Below are 27,751 nucleotides of genomic sequence, written 5' to 3'. Positions count from 1 at the left end.
ATTCTTTAAGATTAAAAATGGCCTACCTCAGGAGTCAGTTCTTGCCCCATTGCTTTATAACTTATATATTAGTGATGTCCCAGTGACCCTATCACGGAGATTCCTGTATGGTGACGATATTGCCATTTTAACTCAACATTCTACATTCCAAAAAGCTGAGAAAATCTTAACTGAAGATCTGGCTGTACTTGATAAATACGTTAGACGATGGCGATTACAACCCAACCTGAACAAAACTAAAGTTGTATCCTTTCATTTAAGTAATATCCAAGCCAACTATATCCCAAAAGTTTACTTCAGAAATAAACGGGTGAATTTTAACAATCATCCAAAACACCTAGGAGTTACCCTAAACAGAAGTTTGACATTTAAATATCATTTAGAAAATTAAAAACTAATATGATGCATAAACTTGCTGGTACTTCTTGGGGTGCTGATGCCAACACACTGCGTATTACCGCACTGTCTTTGGTCTATTCCACAGCAGAGTATTGTGCTCCTGTGTGGCTGAACAGCACACACGCTTCTTTAGTCGATGTCCACCTGAATCAAACTATGAGGATAATCTCTGGAGCTTTAAGATCTACTCCTGGCTACTGACTCCCAACTCTCAGTAATATAGCCCCTCCCTCGCTCCGCAGGACCCAAACCTTAAGCAAACTATGGACAAAAATAATTGGAAACAGTTCCTTGCCTATCCACCAAGACATTTCCTTCCACACTTCACAAAGACTGAAATCCAGGCACCCTGCCTGGAGGAGTGCAATACAAATAAACGACCAGAACTTCGACCTATGCGAGTCATGGAGAGAGTATTGCTTTCAAAATACCTCCAATCTTCAAATACCCATCTCAAATCCGACATCTCATCTGGAGGGCTTCAATCTCCCTAGACATGTATGGACCACTTTAAATCGGATCAGAACAGGACATGGGAGATGTAAGCATCTCTTGCATTAATGAAACTGGTCCGATACTCCAAACTGTGAATGCGGAAGAGGGATCCAGACTATCAATCACATTGTGCTTGAGTGCCCTACCTACTCATTCTCAGGCACTAAAGAGGACTTTTTTAAACTGATCCCAGAATCCCTGGAGTGGATCCGGGATTTAAGGATTAAGCTCTGATTCCTGATTCTTAATTTTAATGTTTAATCATTTCAACCTATTGTACCCCTTTTAATATGATTTTTACATATTAAAATGTAATATGTAAAATTTTATGTAATATCCTGAGACCTGTACATCATACGCTAAATAAATAAACTATACGAGCCTGGTTTCAAAATAGTCTGCGCTATGTAACAAGTGAAATATGAATATTTTAATACTAGACAAAGAAAGAAACAAGTCATTACATAGAAGATGAAAATATTACTTAATTAGGGTGTGTGTGTGTGGATGAATAAAAGATATCATCCCAATCGTAAAAACTCATTTGCCAACCCCTAAAATTATCCAATAGAATCCATGTTTATTAATTCTTAGGCGATGACTGCTGTAAATTATGTCAAATTCTGTAATAATTATGGTTTCCACGATGGTTAATTGGAAAATACCCGGATGAACTGAAGGTAAGTTTTTTCATACCGCCAAACTCGTCAAAAGAACACACGCATTTTACAGACAAACTATATCCTATGCAGATAGGATAAACCTTCCCATCCGAGCATTAATTACGTTAGCAAGAAGCAAAGTGACTTCCCCGTGACAGTCCACTGAGCCTATCACTCAAGGAAAGATGGGGATAATTCTATTATTCATTCCTAAACTGTGACTATACGCTGAGACACGTGTTCCTCACCTCAGATAGCTCAGAGGATGCAAATGTATACAATGGGCTTCTTCAGCGGGCAATCAGACCAAAACACACAAGAATGACCACTTTTTTTTTTTTTTTTCAAGAGTAAAATGCAGTCTAAAAATTGAAAAGGGTCGAATACATGTATAACAATGAGAAGTTTCTTATTTCTGTTCTTAAAGGAGGGGGCGTCTGTAAAGAAAGAGCAATTTTTAGTTTAAACATCTGTGACGATCGCAACCCTCCTTTGAAGATAAAAGCCTTCTACGATAACAGTGGATGGTCTGCTGCACCCTGACACTTGTGAGAAAAGGGATGATAAAAGCGTGAAAATGTTATTCAGGACTTATTAGGTTCTTGGGAACGAAAGTATTGAGGGCTTATCTGTATCTTACACATCTCGTTTATTAAACCGTTCGACTGATTTTGATGAAATGTAGTGCGAAAAGTCATCAAAATTCATCACCCTAATATGAGTTCGGCTCGTATTCGTATTAGACCTCATATTTTACAATAAAGGCTATATCATAATCGGTGTTCGTTCTCTGCTGGCGCGCGCGCACACACACACTGATGTTTTTACGATCCGAGATTATCCTTTTTTATGATGTCACCACCACTCCTGATATACTATCGACCGATTAGTATATCAGGAGTGGTGGTGAAGATTTTGGAAAAATTGGTTAGGGCCCGCATTCAGAAATGGGTTGACAATGAATCTCTAGTTTGCAATGAGCAACATGGGTTTACTAAGGGAAGGTCATGTCTTAGCAACTTGCTCACATTCTATAACAATGTTATCATTGAATAACATTGTTATAGACAAGGGGAATGGATACACCATGATACTTTTGGATTTTGTTAAAGCTTTTGACAGAATACAGCATGGTAGACTGTTGCATAAATTGGAGAATATGGGTTTGGGTTATACAATATTAGCATGGATAAGAGGATAGTTGGTCTGCAAGGTTTTAGGTAACTAGTGGTGTACCACAAGAATCAGTACTTGGTCCACTGTTATTCAATCTCTACATTAATGATATTGGGAAGGATTTGACAAGCGACATACAATTATTTGCTGATGATGATGCAAAGATAGGTAGTATAATCAGGAATGCTGCTGATATGCAGTCTTTGCAGAATCATTTGAATAGGCTGGAATTGTGGGCACGGGAAAATGGATGTCAGTAAATGTAAATTCATGTATTTCGGCGTGATTCGATATCCAATGTCGTATTATATTGGTGGGATTAGGCTAGAAGAAACTGATGAGGTTAGGGATCTTGGAGTGTTAATAGATAGGAAGTTGAAGTTCAGGGGCCATGTAGCAAAGACTGAAAATACTACTCAAAAGATAATTGCAATGCCGAAACGAACTTTGACGTGTAAAGATAAGGATGTCATTTTGCTTCTTTACGAGGCAAAATGGCATCCTTTGCTTCGTACAAGGAGGCTTTGATAAGATCTCACTTGGACTACTGTGCGCAGGTCTGGTCTCCGTTTTGATTCTGATATATTGGAGAGAGAGCACAAAGGAGAGTGTTAAAAATTATATCTGGATTGTGGAATACTGATTATGAAGACAGATTGAGAATTTGTAGACTATACACACTATAAAACAGGAGAAAGAGGGCTGATATGATTGAGACTTACAAATTACTGAAAGGGTCATACAGGAATTCCGTTGATGGAATTTTTCAGTTTATGGAGGGTGGGGAAAGGACAAGAGGGCATCCTTGGAAGTTGAGAATGAAGGCCGCTAAGAAGGGGTGGGCCAGATTTTTCTCTCAGAGGGTGGTGAGTGATTGGAATGGATTGCCATTGGATGTTGTGAGTGCAAGCAGTGTGAATGAATTCAAGGTGTGTGTAGTATGTGGTCTTCTTCAACGAGTCTTTGACTCCCTGAAGGTCTCTCTTAATAATAATAACAACAACAATAATAATGTTAATTATAATGTTATTAGAAGAGATTGAACAGGTAAAAGCGAAGGGTATTGCTTAAAGGGAATTTGATATTCAATCGATATTACAACGACGAATTTCGGACACCGTAGCGCATATTAAGAGCTTTCGTAGTTCAGTCGATATAGACGAGCCCTTTGGTTGGAAAGAGCCCGGTTCAAGTCCCATCTATGACGAGAGGAACCCTTATCAGGTGTTTTAAATCAAATTAAAAAAAGATAAAGGAGATTAGGGACTCACCATCTTATCTTTCTAATGCACATTATGGATCTCAGGTAGAGATTCATAATGAGCATTAATGGATCTCTACCTAATCCATAATGCAATTATGGATCAGATATATGAATTTAGTACTTCGTGGAGTTCAAGCCATCCTCACGCTAGATGGACATAGTTGTCCAGTAGAAAAGTCGATGATAATAATAATAATACCATTACAAACAATAATTAGGGTTCAGGAACAGAACATGGCGGTGGCTGTCTTTTGTACTCTGGCTCCGAAATTTTCACCATCGGTTATTACGAACTTAACTAGCAGTGGCTAGTAAGGGTAAAGATCAGCTGTTCCCCGACTTAAAAAAAAAAGGCTAAAAAAAAATCTCTCTACTTCCTATGAAAAATCAAAGCGATTAAAAAATTTACTTTATTTAAAATAAAATAAAATAAATAAAATAAAATAACTATAAATGAAAATAGAATGAGTTTAATGAGATAAATCAACCAGTCACATACTCAGGTAAAGAAGTTTTTCAATGTTGCTTAGATGATCTGTGTTTCAATAGAGTAAAACTAAACCATTGTTTACGTAATTACAAGAGGTCAACCTACGACAAAACATTTCGGACTACACAAAGAAAAGCAAACTATTCTTAAAACCTATTTGATATTCCCGAACAGTTTTCTCAAGGTGATATAAAACTCGTTCTAACAAAACATTATATCGAAGAATGAGTCTGTTATATTGTAGTGAGGGCGCCATTATCCCAGGTGAATTAATCGAAATTCGTTACGACAGAAAATAATTATGAAATGACAATGATGGTCTTGACAAAAATTCGCTCTTGAATATAATCTTTGTCATTATAAGAACAAAATGCGCTTTTCATTGTTAACGTACTCATTCTTCGTCTGTGAACGTGATATACATTCAAAACCGGGTTGCACGTGAGACTGTAAACAATCGAAAGAATAGACCAATCGTATTCTTTTCAATTGTTTGTCTGCATGAACTAAACAATTAAAATATTTTATCGAAACCTCAACCAACACAGGTAATAATTTTCGTCATTGCTTCGTACGTTTTCGAAACAACTTTTTTTTTAAATATTTTCGATCGGTTTAAAAAATAAACTACCATATCCTAATGACTCAACCTTCCAGATACTGCTATATTTATGGATTATGCTAACTACTCTTGGGTTCAATAGCACGTTGTTAATTATTCTCTGCTAGACTATTAAACAACATTTTTATGCAAATGAAGTCATTCTGTCAGCCTTCGAAATACTTCAGGATTTTTGACCTTGAGCCGTAAAAATGGTTTCTAAAAAAAAATGATCTTTTAGCAGTTAGAACTAGAAAGACCACCTCGTACTGATGTCGATAACAATGAATGTATTTGTAGCCATTCTTAAAGATTCCTCGCTCTGACTGAGCAACTGGAGCGACCTCTATATTTAATAGATTTACAGTAAGCAGAATGTTTCGGTCTTAAATAGATTTCTTAGCAGGGAATCGCTTCTTCAAATCAGTAAAGCTGTGCGAATGATCAATGATACTGACCTCGTTCTAGGTGTCTTCGATAGCACGATGTCAGTCGGACTGACGAAAGTCGGGGCGACATGCGACAACACACCATCCGTCAACGTAACGTCTATGAGAAAGAAAGAAAGAGAGAGCTACCTACTTCTCCAGCTAACATCAGCACAACAAGCTCTCTCTCTCACACTCTATCATTCCGGTGTATTTACTGATTTTCTGGGCACCGCATTAAGAGATTATTTAGACAGCGCCTTGAAAAGTTATAGGCGTGTTTCCACGGTGCAGATGAAAAACGGTTTCTAACATACTAAGAGCATGACACCTGTGAATCACATATATCTGCGTGCTTCAAAGAGGAAGCATCTATCACTAAAGTATCGTGTGGGAAACTGAATATATTTCCATTGAGTTACAATCTCCACGTCTTTTCTTTTAACGTATAATAAATAAACGATACAAAGGCAACGATTTTGACAACAATAAGCAGTTTATTTTTTTCATTGTTAAAACATTACTTCGTATGTTAAAACCTATTATTGTCATTGTTGTTGAGTACTGTAATTTCAATCTGGAAAATGTTCGGTTAATGCAGTATTATTTCATTGTTGGAAACATTGAAATGTTTCACTGTCCTTTCATTGTTGTACTGTAATTTCATTTTCGAAAATGTTCAGTTACCGCATTATTTCATTGTTGAATATGACGAAACATTTCAATGTCATTTCATTCAAAACATTACGCTATTGAGATGCTCATTGTTATTGAGTCCCGTTGGTTCATTGTTAACTATTTAATTGTTGAGTTTCTTCATTGTTGCACTGTTTCTTTTTGAAATTGCTCTTTAACTGTTGGAATTTGAGTCAACGTCAGCTTCAACAATACAGCGCGTATCATGCGATAATATGAACAATGAAAACAACAACTCTTTTTGGAATCCGTTTAGTTTGGTGTATCATTTAATCCCTTTATATCTCCTCTGGCATAGTTTCTTTTATTTCTGCGTTTGTGATGACGATAATGAGATAAATATTCAATCTACTGATGGGATTTCAATCATGTGCCTTGAAATACAACAGTTCACTAGGAAAGTGCCCTTTCCTAGTGAACTGCACTAGCATCGGTGCTAGTGCAAAATTGTTGACATAAACACTACATCCATTGTCACTTTTAACCAAATACCCATCCACTGCTGACATAATATCATACCCATTAAAGAGGGTACGAACTACACTCGAGATGTCTCGCTACAGATCTATCACTTAATTCACCATCATTCATCACCACAGAAAGAATTGTATAAGGTAATTGAGATTGATTTTGTGTGATCAAAGTGCCATAATTACAGTTACTCAACCGACTCACAATACGTAATATTTACTTCGATAGGCTTATCAAAGGCTTTTGAAGGAGGAAAAACCAATCTTCCAAAAACATGAGACGAAGTTCGATTATGAAAATTCATTACACAGATCTATAAAAGGGTTGGATCTATTGCAGATGCATAGGTGTGTGTATTCGGGAGGGGATTAACAAAGGAAATATGCAAAAGAAGCTCATCACCTATCTCGATTAAGAATGCAGTCCATTTCTTTAACCCTTTTCACACCATCATGGTCACTTCTCAGATTCTTATCTCTCTTTGGGAGGTCAGGATGAGAGGAATAACGGACAGGTTAGTCTAAGAAACAGTTCTTAGAATAGCACCTGGAGTCACGGCAGGATTTAAGCACCATGGAAACACCTGAGACTTTGATTACCACAGAAAATTGGTTGTTAACAACACTCCTGTTGCGGCGATAATAAAGATTGATGAGACTAAACACTGTATCAATCTGGCCTTCTTAATTTTATTCATTAAAAAGATTTCCATCTTCCTGAGGTGTCAGGAGTCTGCATACCGCTCCTCCACTGAGACGAAATGCCTTGGGGTGGTTTGGCAAAATCGCACATTCACTAAACCTGTTCATTGGGACCAATACATCAGTGACGCGGACTTGGAGTATGTGGATCTGTTTGAAGGGAAAAAAAAAAAGCACTTAGCACTGTGCCAAAGACAAAGAGAGACAGATTGAGATGTCTACCTACAGAAATCTTTGATAAGAAATCCTATGACGGGTGTGTCCAATAATTTATTTCTGTTAGTATTGGCGACTCTCCTAGAGGCATCCATACTAAGTTAATAGCACGTCCACATTGCATGTAATTGCTAAAGGCACAGAGACATATGTTGCTACCACCCCTATTCCACTAACACGTCTTGTATATTGTTAGGGAGACATTGAAAAAAAAAATAATAATAGTCAAAGGCTGGTAAGGATGGGAGTTCAAAACGTTTGCTGTATAAATGATTGGAGATGTATAAAAACTCGTTCATCTGCATCTATGTAACAAATGAACTTTGGTGGGATCAGGATTTAAAATAAATTACTTTTTTTTTGGTCTATTTATATAAGATTGAAGAACGAATGCGGAGAAATGGCATGACGCTGTGTGTGTGTGTGTGTGTGTGTGTGTGTGTGTGTGTGTGTGTGTGTGTGTGTGTGTGTGTGTGTGTGTGTGTGTGTGTGTGTGTGTGTGTTAAATATGACAATAATAAAAACAGGTGTTCGAAACTTCAAGATAACCAGTTATGTACTTCGTATATTCAAGGTGGTATCATCATGAGGATGAAAGAAAAGTCCTCACAGGAAGCCACAATCACCTGAATATTATTAAGCAAAATTCTTAGCGTGACTGTCCCAAACACTGGATTGCAAAATTTTAAAACAAGACAGTATAATCCAGCGGTTAGGAAGGGCTGAACCTCGCCTTGTAAACAGACACGAGTCTCAAACACAATCTAACTTTCCATCCATTTTTCGTTCGTTCAAAACGAGTCGAATCTCTTACTTTAGGGTTTTAAGCAATTTGATATAGCCAGCTAATCACTTCTCTACTGAATTCCCCAAGGGCAAGTCTTTGAAAAGCCCCGATGAAGGTTTTTCTTCGCGTCTCCTAGACGTAATTCAACTTTAGGTCTTTAAAACCAAAGGGCCCCTCGAACTACCTTTCAGCTATACAGAATCAAAGTGTTTCCTAATGAAGGTCTGTGAAATTAACCAAATATTGTTTAATTTCTGAAATATTAAAAGCAGACTGGAAGGAATCAGTGTCCCGGACTGTTTACTTATTATGCTACAAAACTCCGACAAAAACAGGTGTTCGAAACTTCAAGATAACCAGTTATGTACTTCGTATATTCAAGGTGGTATCATCATGAGGATGAAAGAAAAGTCCTCACAGGAAGCCACAATCACCTGAATATTATTAAGCAAAATTCTTAGCGTGACTGTCCCAAACACTGGATTGCAAAATTTTAAAACAAGACAGTATAATCCAGCGGTTAGGAAGGGCTGAACCTCGCCTTGTAAACAGACACGAGTCTCAAACACAATCTAACTTTCCATCCATTTTTCGTTCGTTCAAAACGAGTCGAATCTCTTACTTTAGGGTTTTAAGCAATTTGATATAGCCAGCTAATCACTTCTCTACTGAATTCCCCAAGGGCAAGTCTTTGAAAAGCCCCGATGAAGGTTTTTCTTCGCGTCTCCTAGACGTAATTCAACTTTAGGTCTTTAAAACCAAAGGGCCCCTCGAACTACCTTTCAGCTATACAGAATCAAAGTGTTTCCTAATGAAGGTCTGTGAAATTAACCAAATATTGTTTAATTTCTGAAATATTAAAAGCAGACTGGAAGGAATCAGTGTCCCGGACTGTTTACTTATTATGCTACAAAACTCCGACATGCGAGAGGAATGAAGTAAACAGAAAGCTTACCGAGTATGATGAATGCCTTTAGGAAAACAACAAAAACTACACGAAAATCCTATAGCCGAATGTGAAGGCGAAACATTATAGTTAACAATCATCACACATGTATTCAATAGGGAGAATAAGGATGGTACAGCAACTGCTTAAATCCTAGTAGTTTCAAAATTCATATTTTCTCAAATAACTTGCAAATAAGTCGTATCGTGATGCATCTATAACGCTGATCTAATACTGTATAATGAAAATTTTAAAGTGGCCACATTAAGCGACAGAACAGGGAGAAAAAAATCATAAGTTGGAGTAGAATATGATGATATTGTTAACATATGATTTTTATTCTACAATTAAACAATGATCAATTGCAGTATAGTTGCGAGAAATTTTAACTAAGCTTATTGTTACCACTTCTATACACGATCTATTATTGGTTTAGCCAACAATACATTCGCTCGTGAATCCTGACTATTTGAACAGACTTAATACAGTAGCAAAAACTTAGTGATAATCCACATTCAAAACTGACGCATATCTTCTCTGATACTAACTTCTCGCAATCATAATAAAAATAGTCACGTGATTCCAGTACGTTGTTATGGTGATGTTCAAATATGCAGCATATAGAGGGCGTTAGAATTCTAAGTCAGTGACCAGCTGCCGCACATATGACAGACACAAAGATTAATGAGAACAATCTGTTATTTAGAGTGGTGATATAAAAACTTGATGACGAGGATTTTATAGTCTTGTCCCCAGGGCTACAGCCAGAGCCAGTAATGAAAAGAACTCGGTTGATTGTGTTGTTACTAAGAGAATCAAGTGTTAACTTCGTGTTAGCATTAGATATCTTAGTTAAGAGTAAGATTGCTCGGTATTTTTTCTTTCTTAGCGAGCTCAAGTGTTAATTAAGAACGTGATGTCGGATATTGAAAGGGGGGGGAAAACCGCAGTGGTTTTGTTACATCTTTCGTAATTATACCCTAAGGGATAAGCAGGTGTTACCAAACGACGGAGCTTGTGATTGTTAATTTTTGTGTGTCTTGAGAGAGTTATGCAACGGCGCTGTCTGTTGCAGCCATTTTCGCTTTCGACGCCAATTAAATCGAAAGGCATAATTCAGAATAAAATTAACTTTATAAGCGCTATATTTTTTAATGGGAAATGAAAAAAATATTAATTTTAATTTGGTTTTGTTCCTTTTTTTCTTTAAAAAGTAAATATATTCGCAAAATGAGCAAGTACACCATATAAAAACATATATTTTTTTAAAATAAATGAAGGCCTCTTTGTTAACAATAGCAATCAATAACATTATGGGTAAAGTTAACGTTTGGAAGGATGGTTATGTTTTTAAAGAAGGCTCCCGGCAGTTGCATGAAATATGAATAAAACAAAGGGGAAAAAGTCTTTAATTAGTGAAATGAAAACTGGATTCTACAAGAAAGTCTCCAGAGCACTGCGACTTGGACATGCTGTCAGATTAAGTAAGATTTGTATCGCAAAGAAACTGCATTTTGATGTAAATTATTAATTAGTGAACAGTTCCACACACACACATGCTAAAAGGCTTTGCAGTAAAATATTCACAAGGAACTTGAAATTAAGACGTTATCCTGATTATTTAGAGAAACAGCAAAAGCTTTGCTATGCAAATAGGACTTAATGGTTTCCTTATGCTGTTTAACTATCATTGGATATCCTTTGAATGAGTGTGAGAGAGAAAAAGGAAGTCGTATGTGCCACGACTACTATACGATATTGCACATTGTTGGAATTTCTTCAGTTCATCCGTTGAGTGTTCTTTTCCGCTAAGCCTTTGTAGCTGTGTTATTGGAGGACATCCCCTCTGGCTATTAAGAAAAAAATGCGACTGATCACGTTATTTACAGATGTTTCTACTATTAGCATCCAAAGGAGTCTGATGCATTTATATCCGGCAAAGGTGCGGTGTCGGCGCTTGAAGCGAAAACCTCCGCAAGGTGGCGTTTGTGTTCGATGTGCAACGCAAATCTAAAAAATGTGTTTGTTTTTTTTGTTGTTGCAGTTGTGTTATTCTTCATATTCGTTATGTTTATTTTTGGTACTATTTCTTGTGAACGGAAGAGTTGAGTGATATGTTCCAATGCGAAGGTATACGTTGTGCTTGGAAAAACGAATAGATCAACATAGGAAGGGTTTTGTGACACTGTGCAGGAAAATGTTAGTCTGTCCCGGATTGTAAGGCAGGTCCTAGACATTCTCTGTTTCAAGTTTTCATTGCTGTTCTCCATACAAATCTATGGAGAACAGCAATGCATTATATATATATATATATATATATATATATATATAAGTATGCTTAAATAAATGTCTGCAAGTTAAAAATGTGATGAAAGCACAACAACCTAATAATTTGTAATCTTACCTTAATTTATCAGCATACATATAGCAATAAATCTATCACTTCCATCTCATAAAAATAACTATCACGCAAGTTGGCATGAAGAACACGTCATCACACATTGAGATACACCGGCAACAGTGAATGGTGAAAATTACTGTTCAAATAAAAGACAATAAATGTGAAAGCAAATTAGTGATAGACTAAAAACACTGTAATAAATTAAAACAGAAAACTGAAATCTGTCAACTCCATGTTACCATGGAAACAATATAAAAATTTTGTTTAATTGTTGATTTAGACTGTTAAACGTCATGTTTACCACTTCTACTGCTACAACGTAATAGAAAATTATTTAAAGTCTGTCGATTTCGTGTTACCATGGAAACAAAATCAAATTTTTGTTTAATTGTTGATTCAGACTGTTAAACGTCATTTACCACTTCTACTGCTACAATGTAATAGAAAACTATTTAAAGTCTGTCGATTTCGTGTTACCATGGAAACAATATTTTGTTTACTTGTTGATTGTTATCAGACGGAAACGTCATTTACCACTTCTACTGCTACAATGTAATAGAAAACTATTTAAAGTCTGTCGGTTTCGTGTTACCATAAAAAGTTTGTTTAATTGTTGATTCAGGCGGTTAAACGTCATGCTTACCACTTCTACTTCTACAATGTAATAGAAAACTATTTAGTCTGTCGATATCATGGAAACAATATAAAAATTTTATGATTGTTTGTCGATTAAGACGGTTTGACGTCATGTTTACCGCTTCTACTGCTACGATAGGTTTCGCATAGTAAAATATCATTGTCATAGTCTGGAAGTTATTATCAATATATTTTTTGATTATCAATATACCGGAAGTTTGCTAACAATTTTTAGTAATTATTGGTTTTTATGTTGGGTAACATGGTTTGAGAGTATCAGCGTTTAAAGTCATGTTCCTTCGGTGGAGGATCACTTTTTAACGCGTAATGTTCATGTGTTTAAATAAGTGTATACATTTTAGTAGCTGAGATCGAAAGGGTCAACTTTCTTCTGGAATAATACACGTTGGATATCCTACTCAAGCATCCAAGATTAGATTCTTCTCATTCTCTTAAAACGAAGAATCGCATCGTTCCCAATATTCGTTCTCAAGACTCAACAGATAACGCCAAGCTGCTCGGTTACCCTTGAATATATTGTGAAATAAGGGAAGAAGACCCAACTTTCATAAATGCCAATGCACCAACATCTTTTAATGAATTGCAATTTTACGTAACATCCACCCACACACGAAACTGAATTGGATCAGTTGGAATTATAGCCTACATCCTTCCAGCCAAATATTGCATCACAAGATTTTCATTCATCGATTACTGGGCAAAACATCATATTTATATATCGAAATATGTATAGAATAAAAAATAAATTGAAAAATGTGTATTTTTAAATAAATAGCTTTTGTTGGGTTACATTGTTTTGGTTATTGTATAGAATGTACACTTTCTAATGGTCAATTTCGAGAAACTAAAGGAAAATGTGCTTGCGAAGAATCGGAAGTGAATAAAACTGGTCAGATGAAGGCTCATTCCAATAACTGTAACTGATATTTTCCAGCCTCCAATTGCAACACTACGGCCAGAACAGATCGGTTTTCGTCTGCCCAATGCGTTGTTCAAACATGCTGTATCCATGGTAACCATTGGGAGCCCTACCTGGTTATAGCGGTGTCAATGACATTCAAATAGCAGCGTCTCTAGGCTCCCACCTGTTTCGGCCAACCACCAAGCTGTTTTCTTAAAGGTTGTGCGGAGGATTAGACATCACGAGACCTTCCATCTCACTCCATCAGTGTCAGTAGTCATTCATCACTACCTGACACCTCCATTCACGCCACTCTTTCAGTTCTTCTTCGGCACAAGTTGTCTCAGCTTTTCTTTGTCTTCTTCGGATGGTCCTCAATACAAGTAAAGTAATGGGTTGGTAGAACAGAGCAGAACGAAAGCATAACTAAAACTGTTAATAGGGTTGGAACGCCGAACTAGTTAAGTAAAATTTTAACTCATCATATCATACAAATTGAAGCCTACGTAATAGTTGAAATCACAGGCTTAAAATAAAAATTCATGGAATGTTATAAAAAAAAATAAAGTAATAAAAAAAAAAACTTGCGAGGGAAATAGATTATAATTCTCTCTTTCTCTCATATAGCCTACCAAGTGAAATGTAAAAAAAAAAAAGTCAGCTGAGAATAGACTTTAGTACACTACTAGCGCCCTCTTCCAGAATCATAAAGTCTGATATATAAATTACTTTTTACATTGTTTAATACTACTAGCGCCCTCTTCCAAAGTCACAAAGTTGTCTGATATATAAATTACTTTTCATTGTTAACTTTTCAGACAGGTTGGGTGAAATTAACAGAACTATTTTCTTAAACAATTCTGCCTACAAAGAAAAAATTAAACCACGAAAAAAAAAATGAATGTTATAAATGATGGTTCTATTCTGCAAACATGACATTCTAAGATTTTAAATTAGAAAACAATTTCTTCATTTTTAAAATTCTTTCGTTAATTACTTTGGATCTCTATCCAATGACATCCTAATAGCTTTTCTTTGACATATTTGATCTTATATAATTTTAATCAATGTTAACATCTCATTAAAACAAAGGCCAGCATGGTTTGCCGCGCCGAGTGGTTAGTTCGCTCAGTGTCAGCCTCCCCCCCCCCCCCCCCCCCGCCACCAATCTTTCTTGGAAGTTCAAAATGGCTTGAAAAAGTTCAATTTTTGGTCTCCAGAGCAAGGGTTTCGGACAATGTAAGAAATAAAAATAAATTATTTATATCTTATGTTATATATTATATAACAAAAAATTAAACAAATATAAAAAACTTTAAAAACCTCGCGGGAGTTACATCAAATATTATTTTTTCCATTTTAAGTTATTTTAATATTTTTTTTAAATTATATTTTTATTTTGAATGTATTGTAACTGAATAGTTGGTGCCCATTTGCAGCTTAACAACTATGTAGCAAACGGGCGTCTAAATATGCTCAAACACACTCGTACTTTTATTTGAAAAACTAACATATACAAGATTCGAATTCAATAAGAATCCAATCTGGATGTTGATTTCCAGGTCATTTGAGAGCTCATGTTTATGACTGCATTAACACGTCTGGACAAGTTTAAACAAATTAAGATAAGAATTTCGTACTGTATACATACACATTATTTTTTTAAAATTTGACTTTTTTAATTATTTAAAAAATTATCCAATAAAATACAACAGTAACGGTAGCCTATATTTGATAGATAATTTATAAACCAATATCTCACTTTCTCCAAAGCTGCGCCATATTTCGAAAAAAAAAAAAAAAAAAAAAGAACAACATAAATATATGCACAGCCACTTTACACTCCGAAACTTCTCTTTTTCTTTCTTCCTTTTTTTTTTTTTTTTTTTAATTTAACAGACAAAGAATAAACTTAAACCTCGTGTGATTTCGACCGGCAATTCCACCCATTTAGATCAATACTAAGAGGTCGGCAGAAGAAGTTTCAGAAGTTGAAGGCACGTCTCGAGGGATGGTCACTCCAAATACTTTGAAATTAAGTTGTGAATCCTTAGGCTCACTATTGAACATCTGGCGCAAGCTACCATCCGGGAATTAATGAGGGATTTCAGATAGCTCTACACATCAGGAATGCCATTTGGCAACGCTAATCAGAAGACAAGCCATTCGGTCCCAAAACAAAACTCATAGCTGCAGGAATTTATATAAAGATAGCAGGGGTATAGTTGCCTTTTCACAGGCTGTAGTCGATGGAACAAGTGTATCTCATTACGTCTGCAGCAAGTCTAACGCGATCCTATTGCTTTTCATGATACTCTAGGGAGCACACACACACCGAGCCTCTTTTTCTTGTTGTCAATCAGTGATAGTGTTATCACACCATAGAACTCCCATATTGCCATTAGAGGCAGTGGCCTGGAAGACAATTGGGCTTCAAAAATAACAATATCTCTCTCTTTCTGATCCTTCAGCACACTCCAGGTATATATAAATTACCCTTTTCATCCTTTATCGATGTGGAAAGCAAACGCATTGTAGCTCGGCTCATACAATTGAATGGGAAAAGTTGCAGAACTTTTTTTTTTTTTGTATCTGCAAGAAATTCCTGGTCGATATTTGGTGACAGCTTTTCGCATTGCATTTAATGCTAATTTTATATCCCACGCATTTCTTTTATGACAATTTATATTACCTTTAACTTTTTTACTTTTAAAAATGTACTTAAAACTGGATCTCTGCATATGCTTATTCACTCTATATAAATGTTTACAAAAAAAAAAAAAAAAGGTGTTTAAGATATATTTCGGAAAATAAGCATATTTAGAATCTAAAACGAATGTTTTTCATTTGTTTAGAAAGAAAATTATAGTTGCCAAGAAATTATATTCCTTTTTAATCCTTTACCCAAGTATAAGCCAACAAATTTGGCAACTCAAATATCATCACGAATAGGCTTTTATACAGAAGTCTTTCACTTCACATTAATTGCCTTAGTATCCCATAATGCAAAGCACACTTCCTTTTAGATGCGTATTGCTATGCATCTGTTGTGAATAAATTAAATGAATCTATTAGATTCATTTAATTTAGCAGAAAAAAACAAATCATCCCTGTATCTTTCCCAATTATTTTGTCATTAAAAATGGTCCAGTTTAATTCAAAATTAATAGAACACAATGATTTTAGTGACAATTAGAAATAACATATTTGAATAAAATCCGTTTAGCCAGAGAAGAGCGTTTATATGCGTACGGACAGACAAAATCATTGAATAGGGAAGTGCTAACCTGATCCTCCATAGCTCAGTTGGTTATGATGGAACTTGTTACCCTTCTGCCATGATCAGAGCTTTAATAGCTCAATAACACCTTATCCCTACACTGTCCTCTACAGATAACGGGGAAGACGAAAAGCATTCTTGCTTCGCCCCTTTAAGACAGTCCTTATAAGATTATAAGCTTCGAAATTTCTAAATAAATATTCGTTACTAAAAGTTAGCCAATTAAGTTAAATTATATCATGACGAACGATACATGTTTACGTTTTAGTGTGTAATAAAACTACTGCGATATGTAATTTCTCATTTTGTTTCATCAGATTCCAAAGCGCACGTTTAGGGGCGTTTTCTAATCTATCTATGCGACAGTTGACCGATCTCGGCAAATATAGTGACGCTAGAAGCGCATTTAGGATCGTGCTAAAACAATTAACTTATGAGATACAATTATGGAGGAAACAGTTAATTTGTTAAAGATACAAGCGCTCCGAAATGCCTTTCATAAGTAGCGTCATTAATTAAAGCTAAAACCCTTCGTAGAATGCTGGCAAATAAAGTACTTTAATTCGGGAAAAGCCATTGAATATTGGAATAAAAATTAAACAACAATTAAAAGCCAACGAAACAAAAGAATGGAATCAATGCACAGCCATATCGAATAAGAAGAAAAATAATTGTTCTAAATATAGATGGCGCCAGTAGCACACTGAGTTATTTTCACGTTTAAACCTACGTATGCTAACAATTGAAACAGCTTGAATGCGTTTTTTCAAGAAAACAGAAGAAATTAAAAAAAAATGTTTTCATGTGTCAAACTGAGCACTGTTTTAATCTACTAAATACCTTCTTCAACTGGAAACAAATTAACCACCATCTCGCAATGATGTTTTTCAAGAAAAAAATTAATTAATTTCGCACTATTTATTTTAATTAAAGATATATTCCGAATAAAAACATCTAAAAAATAACCTTCTTTACTGTATCTGTAATTGATTACTTATTTTTATTTCCTGATTTTAATAACTATAATGACTTTGCGTTTATCATGTTCACGCTTTCATAGCTCGAGCCGCGATTACGTCAGAGCGCTCGTGATAAACAATTGAAAATTGGGCGAATAACATTAGTTGGCTCATTTCGCTTAGTGTTTGTATATTTCAATATTATGAATTGCATAAATTGAATAGATTTTGTGGCTACTAATTAGCGTTATTTATTTACATCGTGATTCATTCAAAAAGCATGCACGATATGGTGTAAAGGATGTTTTATTTTATTATTATTTTTTTTTATTTCAATGTGTAATGAATTATACTCTTGTTAACTTATGAGTTATTTAAATGGCAATCTGGTGATTCTAACTAACATAGTACAGCCTCTTAAGGAATGTTTTTTCTTTCTTTCTTTTTTTTTTTTGATAAATATTTAGGAACAAGTCACGAACCTTTCATGAGAACAATGTCCATGTAAATCGTGAAGTGAAACAACACCAGGAGTGTTCAGAAGCGCGGGGGTCAGTCTAGCAGTGAACGGTGACCTTGTCAAAGACGATGAGTACAGAAGAGCCGAACGCTTACTCCATTAGCGGATGTCTCGAGTGTATAAGGGTAACTCATTCGTTACTACCCATCGCAGAATATAGTGAACCGTGACAACGAACGCCCACTAAGCCATAGGCGTCTGTTTTCTCACTATAGTGATAAAGGAGGGAAAATAGGATTGTGATGAATATAGCGCCACCTAGCGAAGAGGAACAGAGGTTTCTGTAGTGTTCGGTAGTATCGGGAATGACATCAGCACGCGAAGGGAAGACAGAAATAAATAATAAAGAAAATAAAACGCAGAAGCCATTGTGTTTCCATCAGGAAAAACAGTAAACCACCGCATGAGACGGTTAACCCAGCTTGAGATGTAAAAATAAAAATAATAATATAATAATAATAATACTTCGGATTATCCCATTATTTCATTGGGATAATCCGAACATTATTGACACTAGCGCCCTTTTAAAACATACCTTGGCAAATAAATTCCATAATACACCGACGCATGGATATCCGCAGGAGGAAAATGACCCCCCCCCCCCCCGGGATCTACTTGTGAAAAAAAAAAAAAAAATAATTAAATAAAAATTTATTGATGCAAGCTTTTCCCCCTTGAAAAATTTTAGTCCCCCCCCCCCGGGAAAATTTTCTGCGAATGCCCATGTACCGACGCAACGAGCAGATATGTCTCATTAACATATCACCTACTTCCAACCAGTTTTGTTTGTTATCAACTAAGACGGATGTGACTTTCATGCCTTCATGAAAAATATTTTTTCATGAAGGCATGAAATTTATGTTTCGCAAAATATATTTTTTGTGCAATATGGCAACAGCAAATGAAAGCTGATAGCAAAGCAATAAAAAAAAAAAACGAAAGAAAAAGCGATGTACGATCTCATTCTTCTCGCTAAAGCACTTCTGGCATGCGATTCATTGTATTACTGTATGAAATCCTTTCAGTAATCAGAACAGATACTACGCTTCAGTATAAGCCAACAATGCTCGCTTGAAGCGCTACAACGCCAAAAGAATTACACACTGCTAACATATTGTAATATAACAGCAGAATTACTATAAGGAGAAAAATTAGTATAATAGTTATATGGTATATATACAATACTAAGGAATGTTTTATACTAATGATAGCTAATTTGTAAGATTTTGTAAAACCAAGAAATTATATAACGAAATTAGTAAGACACCATTTCTTTACGTACATAATTAACATAGAATTGTATAGCGAAAAAAAAGAAGAAAAGTGCTTGTTAGTCAAGTGATCTAATGGTATGCGTCATTTCATCAAAATTGTTTGTAATATGCAATACTTACCAGCTACCAATCTAGTTTAAAAACTATAATTCATTTTCTTATAAACTTATTTATGCATTATACATAATGATCACAGCGCCATCTGGCGAAAAAATACTTACCAGCTACCAATCTAGTTTAAAAACTATAATTCATTTTCTTATAAACTTATTTATGCATTATTTATGCATTATACATAATGATCACAGCGCCATCTGGCGAAAAAATACTTACCAGCTACCAATCTAGTTTAAAAACTATAATTCATTTTCTTATAAACTTATTTATGCATTATACATAATGATCACAGCGCCATCTGGCGAAAAAAAGGATGAAAAATTTAATCTAGTTTAAAAACTATAATTCATTTTCTTATAAACTTATTTAGGCATTATACATAATGATCACAGCGCCATCTGGCGAAAAAAAGGATGAAAAATTTAAGGTTAACGATTGTTAGCTTGGTAAAAATAAATATAAATAAAAGGAAACCAAAATAAAAATTGGAAAGCGTATTGTACGAGTTGCAAGCCTTCTTCACCACCCTACTCTAAGCTCGGTCATATTCGAAAGCTACAGACTGGTGGTGGTGGTGTTGTCTTGGAAACTCCAGCACTTCTCTCGTGACTGTAGGACGGCAGCCGCTGAAAACGCAACATCCGCTGACTCATGATTTCTAGGGAGAGGAAAGGGGACAGCTGGGATATAGAAAATATCACTGTCGTGTGGGATGCGAGCGAACGTTTGGGAGAAGGCAGAAAACTGCTGAACCATGTCGGCGCCAGTAGCACAAACGACAAGTAGGGTGGAGCTTTCATTACATATTTATCCTACCGAATTACTCACTGCAGATCAGAAAGGGTGGGGGGGGTCAAGGGAAGGGGGAGAATAACCCCGGACAAAGTGCATGCACGGCAGCTAAATTTTTATGACCCCCGTGCTTCGGGAGTTGTCGTAATTGAACCCGAACGAAGCTTTCATGTATAAAATTTCAAATGTTCGTTGTAATCAGAGAATTACTGGGAATGACGCTGTCGCACGGACCTGTGACACCCGGTTGATGATCCGTAAAACTCAGTTAACCTTTCATTGTAAAACTATAAGGCCTTCTTGGGTAATGGATCTTCCTTGACTCCACCAATCATGCTTGAAGTATCGTAAATGACAAGCAGTGACATCTAGTGACAGTTTGTTGCTCCTGTACAATCCCCCTTCTGAGTGGATATAGAAATAATCGCTTTTCAAGTACTGAATAAAAATAAATTAACAATTTGAAACGAAGTTTAATCCTACTCATTTTGATCCCTTTCATCCCCCCATCGCAATCATCCTAATGGTATATGACATCCGTAATTAGATCTAATGGTTTCTGTCAACATTGTTTGCTTACGGTATCATACCAGTATTAGTGACGTCATAATAGCATGTCACTCATAGAGCGTTTATATGTAACCTGTAACCGTGTAATTTTTATTTTTTTTTTATTTAACATGCACTTTGGATTTTTCTGTTATGTTGTTACATCGGAAAACAGCCTTTTCGTTTCTTTTTTAAATTCTTCTCTCTCTCTCTCTCTCCTGTAAGCTAATATTTAACTTGATGGAGCAAACGTTTAAATAAAAAAAATGCATAAAGAAATCCTCAAAAATGAACAGAAATTGTCACTTTATTTAAATTTACACTAGTTTAGTTTTAACGGAAGTGACGTCATGATCCTTGACATATGAGTAAAGTAACTGCTGTGAAATATACAAGTCAGTAAAATATATAAGAACCAAGACAGACATGACGTAATGTGCTTTTGTTTCCATGACAACAATATATATTACATGGTCAATAGGTAAGGTGTTTCTTACCATTGTACAAGATGCACGCTATGACTGCATATTTGACTAACTCCACAAATATTTCCTTTGAATTGCCAAAAATTAAAATTACTCCACAATTTCCCCCCAAAACTTTCAACAATGTTGGTTTATCCATTCTCGAGTTGATACAAATGGACCGATAGATAGATGAAGCTAACACAGTTTTTGTTATTTTAGGCACATTCGTAGCTGATCGCTTGCAAAGACAACTTTAAAGAACTCAACATATTAATAATTTATACGAGCGTGGAATATTATAGCGTTTAGTGCTTTCTTATTTAAAAATTTTCGACTATTTTTTCATAGATTATTTATTATTATATATTATGATTATGTATTACTACATAATGTGTGCAATTTAAGCCATTTATTTCTTTAATAATAATAATAATAATAATAATAATAAAAACATAACGAATTGCTTCACAGTTGGGTTTGTACTTTAGTCAAGATTCTTTTGATCTGTTTCTAACATAAAACCATAATGGAAAATAAGAAGTCTGACTGCCTTTTTTGAGAAACAATGCAACGGAAATAGAAAATATAGATTTCAATTTTAGAGAAAGCTGCGATCTATTTAATTCTTCTTTTGAATATCCTTGGAACATTTCTTTGAAAATCAAGTTTTTCATTGCTGCACTAAAAGCATGTGTTGATCGGGGAAAAAAAAAATCAACGGAAAAACAAAGCATAAATAACAGTCACGAAGATCAGCCAATTTTGCATTCTTTAAAGAATAAAAATCAAAATTTAATTGTAATATAATGATATGGAAATTTAAAAGGTATGCCTCACATTTATAGAATTTTCAAAAAAAAATTCAATTATTTAAAACAATAAATTGAAATTTCTAATTAAAATATAAGATGCATTATTATTTAATAGCTGTCTCTGTGCTTATTTTAAAGCCTGTATAGTTTAAATCTAACATAATAATAAAATAACGAAACAAGAGATTAGTCTGAGTACAAGTAAGAATTCTAAAAGAATGTGTCAGAGTACGATATAAAATAGGTTCGCTTGTTCAAACCATGCAGGCATTCATTTTTAAACTGTTACAAGCACTGAGTCATAATAGCCAAAAAAAGAGCAATAAAATTTACTGCTGACTAATCCATGATAAATATTTTAAAAACTTATGTGATGGAATTTTTTGGATTGAAGACAGTATCTCGAAATATTTCAAATGTACAAATTTCATTACGATCACTTAAACTTACTTGTCTTATAAAAAAAAATCTAAACACAAAGCGGAATTTCTATGTAATTGACAATTAAAAAAAATAGTCCTTATAACGAGTGGCTTAAAGGGGCGAAGCAAGAATGCTTTTCATCTCCCCCGTTATCTGCAGAGGACAGTGTAGGAATAAGGTACTATTGAACTATTAAAGCTCTGATCATGGCAGGAGGATAACAGCAATAGCCAAGCCTCAGTTAGAACTTCATTGGCTACAGCATTGCCATCCATTACCGTACAAGGGTATTAATCACAGCCATATGTAAAGGTAAAGCCGTCTCTAAAAATTCGGACGATCCCTAGGCCACTCAATCGTGGGCGAAAGACCGTCCATCTCAGCGTTGGCCTTCCACCCACCACCGAACAGAACCGCTCATATTTTCCAAAGAAAAGCATTCACCGACAAAGCCCCTCACCGGGCCGTGCCGGAGAACACTTTCCCCAGAGACTCAAATTACTCCCTTAAGGCAAAAACCTTAAGAGAGCGAACGCAAAACTATCGAATCTCTGCGCCCCAGGGGGGGGGGGGGTAACAGCAACAGCCGAACCTCAGTTAAACTTCATTAGTACAGCATTGCCATCCATTACCCTTCAAGGGTATTAATCACCGACTATGTAAGTAAAGGTGAAATCTCAAAAATACGGACGATCTCTAGGCCACTCCATAGTGGGCGAAAGACCGTCCTAATCTCAGCGTTGGTTCCACGCAGTGACGGGCTCCCCGACCACCGAGCAGAACCGCTCATATTCCGAGGAAAATAATTCACCGGCAAGTACCCCTCAGCGGGCCGTGCCGGAGAACACTTTCCCCGGAGACTCAAAGTGCTCCCTTAGGGCAAAACCTAAGAGAGCGAACTCATTTACCCAGGATAACAGCAACAGCCGAACCTCAGTTAAACTTCATTGGTTCAGCATTGCTATCCGTTACCCTATATGGGCATCTCATATAAAATCAATCACCGTATGTGTAAGTAAAGGTGATATCTCAAAAATATCGGACGATCTCTAGGCCACTCATTCGTGGGAGAAAGACCGTCCAAATCTCAGCGTTGGTTCTACTCAGTGAAACTCGAGTACCGAGCAGAACCGCTCATATTCCGAGGAAAATAATTCACCGGCAAGTACCCCTCAGCGGGCCGTGCCGGAGAACACTTTCCCCAGAGACTCAAAGTGCTCCCTTAGGGCAAAACCTAAGAGAGCGAACTCATTTAACCAGGATAACAGCAACAGCCGAACCTCAGTTAAACTTCATTGGTTCAGCATTGCCATCCGTTACCCTATATGGGCATCTCATATTGAATCAATCTATTGAATCAATCTAATCGCATCTCACGGTCGATTCTCCTCCATATCCGACATCACTTTAAAAAAAATAATAAAAGAGCCCGTTTTAAATTAATTGTAATATTATGATATGGAATATTAAAAGGTGTATGTCGTATTTAATAGAATTTTTGAAATTAATTCAAATTATTAAAAATATTAATAAAAATTTTAAGCAAAATATAAGATTCATTACTATTTAAGAGAAAAATAGCAAATTACTTTATTAAACATAATTAATTAGGTCGGTCGACCTATGATTACTCATTTGATTTTAATGGTGATTGATTTGAATTTTGAAGTAAGTTTAGGCACGCATTTTAAAATAAAGTACAAAATGCAAATCCAGTACGGTGCTTCCATGAAAAAGAAATCAATGATTCGAAAAGAACTATTACGAAAAAAAAAAAATAATAATAAAAACAATAACATATATTTCCGGTTATAGAAATAACTGGTTCGAATCAATCTAAAGCTGACACCTCAATAATCCATACCAAACTCCGACAATAGAGAATTTCCTCGTGGGACTTAGATACAGAAAGAAGTATACAAGGAAACACCGATCTGTCGTATTTCTTGTCATTTTGACGAAAACTACAACGGCAGCTTCGTAGCTGTAATCTCGTTCTGTTGATTGCTACACAGTTACTACTGATCAACTTTAGCCCTGAGAAACACCTGATACTGACTTCCAACAGAATTTCAGATTTTTAGTTATTGTTGGTGGCAAATTCGACATGGTCTCCTGAGGGAAGGATTTCTGTTGAAATCTCGGAGAAGTACACAATAAAACATAGAAAGACTCTTCAAATCGTTAGAACAAGATCGATAAAGATGGTGAGTGCTGATAATTACTTTTTTTTTTTTTTTGAGTGATACCACTGATTGTTGCAACAATGTTTCCATTAGATGCTATCTACAAATAACAGTGATCACTATAGAATACAATAGTTCTGTTTGAAGCAGATGTCGTTAGACTTTGTTTCCATGGTAACAACAATGTCCAGCTTGCGTCTATCGTGTGGCAGAGTAGTCAAGTGTATGTTTTCATCAACAATGAAAAATGAAATAAAAATCAGCATACGATATTGTGTCAATATACCGTATTTTTTTCATTTTTTTTTCTAAATCAAATTACACTGTTGTTTTTTTATATATTTACACAGTTTTGAGGGGGAAACGGATAATGGCAAAATAGCTAGTAACAAGAAAACTGATCAATTAATAATTCAAATATTAAAAAAAATACACTCATAATTAAAACAGACATTCTGAATTTATTTATGCTTTCCCTTCTGCATAACATTTGACTTAAAATTTTTTTTCATGTTGTCTGTTTTTAAACTGTTTAACACTATGAATTAAACTATTGTTTAATTGTTTATTTATTTACCATTTATTTTTTTCGGGTAACATTTTTCTACCATTTCTTTATTCTTTTTATATTTTTCGCCCGCGTAAATTTTTTCTCCCATTTCATCTTGTCTTTCTTGGACTCTTACGCCTTGCTCTTGTACAGGAATCCAAGCCCAACCCCCTTCGTACATTAAAATTCTTCGCCGTAATCGTGTTGGCTGACAGCCTAATATATCGGAGAGATTTGTTCTTTAAAGAAGAAAGACGAAATTCAAAAAACTGCGAGGGAAAAATCAATTTTGTAGCAGCCCACAGCTCCCATCTGTGTTCCTGGTGAACCGTACACTTTTCCAACACTGTCGGTGCCATCTTCGCCCTCTCCCCGAGGATACCTTTCGGCGCCCAAGTCATGCGAACGCGGTAATTATAGAAGACAAACCACTCTCCAGCCAAAACTTCGCATTTAACACTAGCGCAAAGCGCCACTAATTAGCTGGTTGTCTGCCAAGCTGTGGCCCGATATGACAGGCCCCGTACGTCAGGGGTGTCATGATGGAGTATAGTCCCTAGACCACACGATTGGTAGGCTGGCACTAGGAGGCTGTATCCTTGGGTGAGGAATGTGACGGAGCCACTCCACCAGCCGGTTGTTAACCTTGTTACTCTTCCACACCGGCACGTGGGCCCTGAGGGACAGAAGTCTAACATAACGACACACACACACACACACAGATTATTAAAGCAAAGTCAGGTTTTATTTTCCTATCCCCCCCCCCAACACTAATGTGACCGCTAGCTGTTTAGTGGCATTTTATTGGCCGAGAACATTAAACAACACTCTCAAACTAACAAGATACTCAACACTCTGCTGCCTGAAGCTATTCCTCGTCCATTTTAGCCATAAAAGGTGTGAAGGTCTCCCCATAAGGAGTAGGGATATTTTTTTCCCCTTTCTTTAGCGATCAGATTGAATTTTAAAAGAATTTCGATATATCCAAGACGTGGTAGAAGCTCGTAAGAGGGCACTACTTGTCAAAGTAATAAAACTATATCATACGATGTTTTTTTTTTACAAGGCTTTTTTTAATCTGGTACTTACATAACCACAAACATGTTGAAAAAGTAAGAGTTATATGCAAGATCATAAATAATATTTTTTTTAAAAAAAGGAAGGTGATTAATCTCTTTTTTTTATGTCATATCTTATTCAAGAAAAATTTCCTTTCCACATAAGTACGTGTACATTCTCACGATGTTAAAAAAACACTGGGTTTAATTTTTTTTTTTTTTTTAAACCCACAAGTTAGCCTGATGGATCTAGTGGTAAACGTATCTGCTTTTCAACCAATCAACAGGCTTCCGGTTCAAATCCCGCTCATCTGTATGGATGTTTGTGATTGTCTTTAAATGGGAAATGAATTTCATTGCTGAGTGTGACTGCCATGCTTATTGGAGACCTGAATTGGCTTGAAAAAGATCCAGATTTGATCTCTAGAGCACGGTTTCTGGGCTACGTAAAAATAAATAAACAAAAATATATAAAATTAACAAAAATAGAAAAAAAAATCCTTAGCCCACTCATGGTACGTTTGTACAATAGGTTCACAAAAAAAAAAAAAAAAAAAAATTGTGAGTGGAACCACAAAAAAAAATAAAAATAATGGAGAGCCCATTGACTCCTGTCGTGATTACAATTTGCTACAGAAAAGAATAAAAACAAACGAAAAAAAAAAAAAACTTGTTCTATTATTAAATTCAGTGCTGCCCTCTATCTCAAAATCAATTGGAAATCTCGGAATGTTTTACAACTTTGGTCATTTACTTCATGGACTGGGTAGCCATTAGCAACAAAACCACAATCAATTATTACGTGAACACTAAAAGTCACACACACACACATATCCAAGCCCACCCTGCCGTAATGCAATCCCCACTGGGTACTAGCTATATATCAACTACAGGTGGGGCATCTACTATGCTCTGATTGATAATTTCCCGCACTTAAACCACTTCGCGAGTGAAATATATTTACGATTATACAACAAAATAAATCTGTCATAAGTAATAACTACACACCATCCCTTCTTGCAAAGGGCGCAAGACAACCAAAACTTGAGTCTCGGAGAAGGATATTGAATCGATGATAAATAGGTTTTCCTGTAGTGGAAGGCTAATTGTAAAATGAAAGGCCCCATAAATCACTGCAATAACAAGCTACAATTACACCAATGTGCTTGGTGCGTTGGATGACATTTCGCTTTCGATCGGCGGATGCTGTTGGCAGAGAATTGGGCGATTAATGAAATTCGCCAAGGAAAAACAAAAGATCGGCAACTTTTGTGAGAAGGTGAAAACATTTCATCGTCTGGTTTGAGTCTTTCGTCGACGAGAGAAGACGAATTATTGTTCTCTTGTGCACAATTATTGCGACTTCTCTTAGATGTCCTGGAGGGGGGGGGGGGAGAACCCTGTTAACAAAAGGTTAAGAAACGTCGCCCACGAGTAAGTTTACGCTAATTACTTTACATGCCATTCAACCTT

The 27,751-nt window shown here is 35.8% G+C and overlaps 1 protein-coding gene across 2 annotated transcripts in view; it reads right to left on the bottom strand.

Annotated features, from left to right (window-relative positions):
* kri (uracil phosphoribosyltransferase krishah) overlaps positions 1 to 27,751 on the bottom strand; it is a 532,528-nt gene that overhangs the window by 194,895 nt on the left and 309,882 nt on the right. For both annotated transcript variants that reach the window (XR_016549938.1, XM_090409241.1), the window contains exon 7: positions 11,737 to 11,869. Coding sequence is in view for 1 of the 2 variants with exons in the window: in XM_090409241.1 (XP_090265367.1) it covers positions 11,772 to 11,869 (98 nt within the window). In the remaining variant the exon portion in view is untranslated. The remainder of the gene's footprint in view (positions 1 to 11,736; positions 11,870 to 27,751) is intronic.

The sequence above is a fragment of the Typopeltis vanoorti genome, chromosome 19 (genome assembly GCF_054136105.1).
Source record: "Typopeltis vanoorti isolate ZY-2024b chromosome 19, IOZ_Tvanoo_1.0, whole genome shotgun sequence".
NCBI classification, from domain to species: Eukaryota; Metazoa; Arthropoda; class Arachnida; order Uropygi; family Thelyphonidae; genus Typopeltis; species Typopeltis vanoorti.
This window is presented reverse-complemented; position numbering and strand designations above follow the sequence as displayed.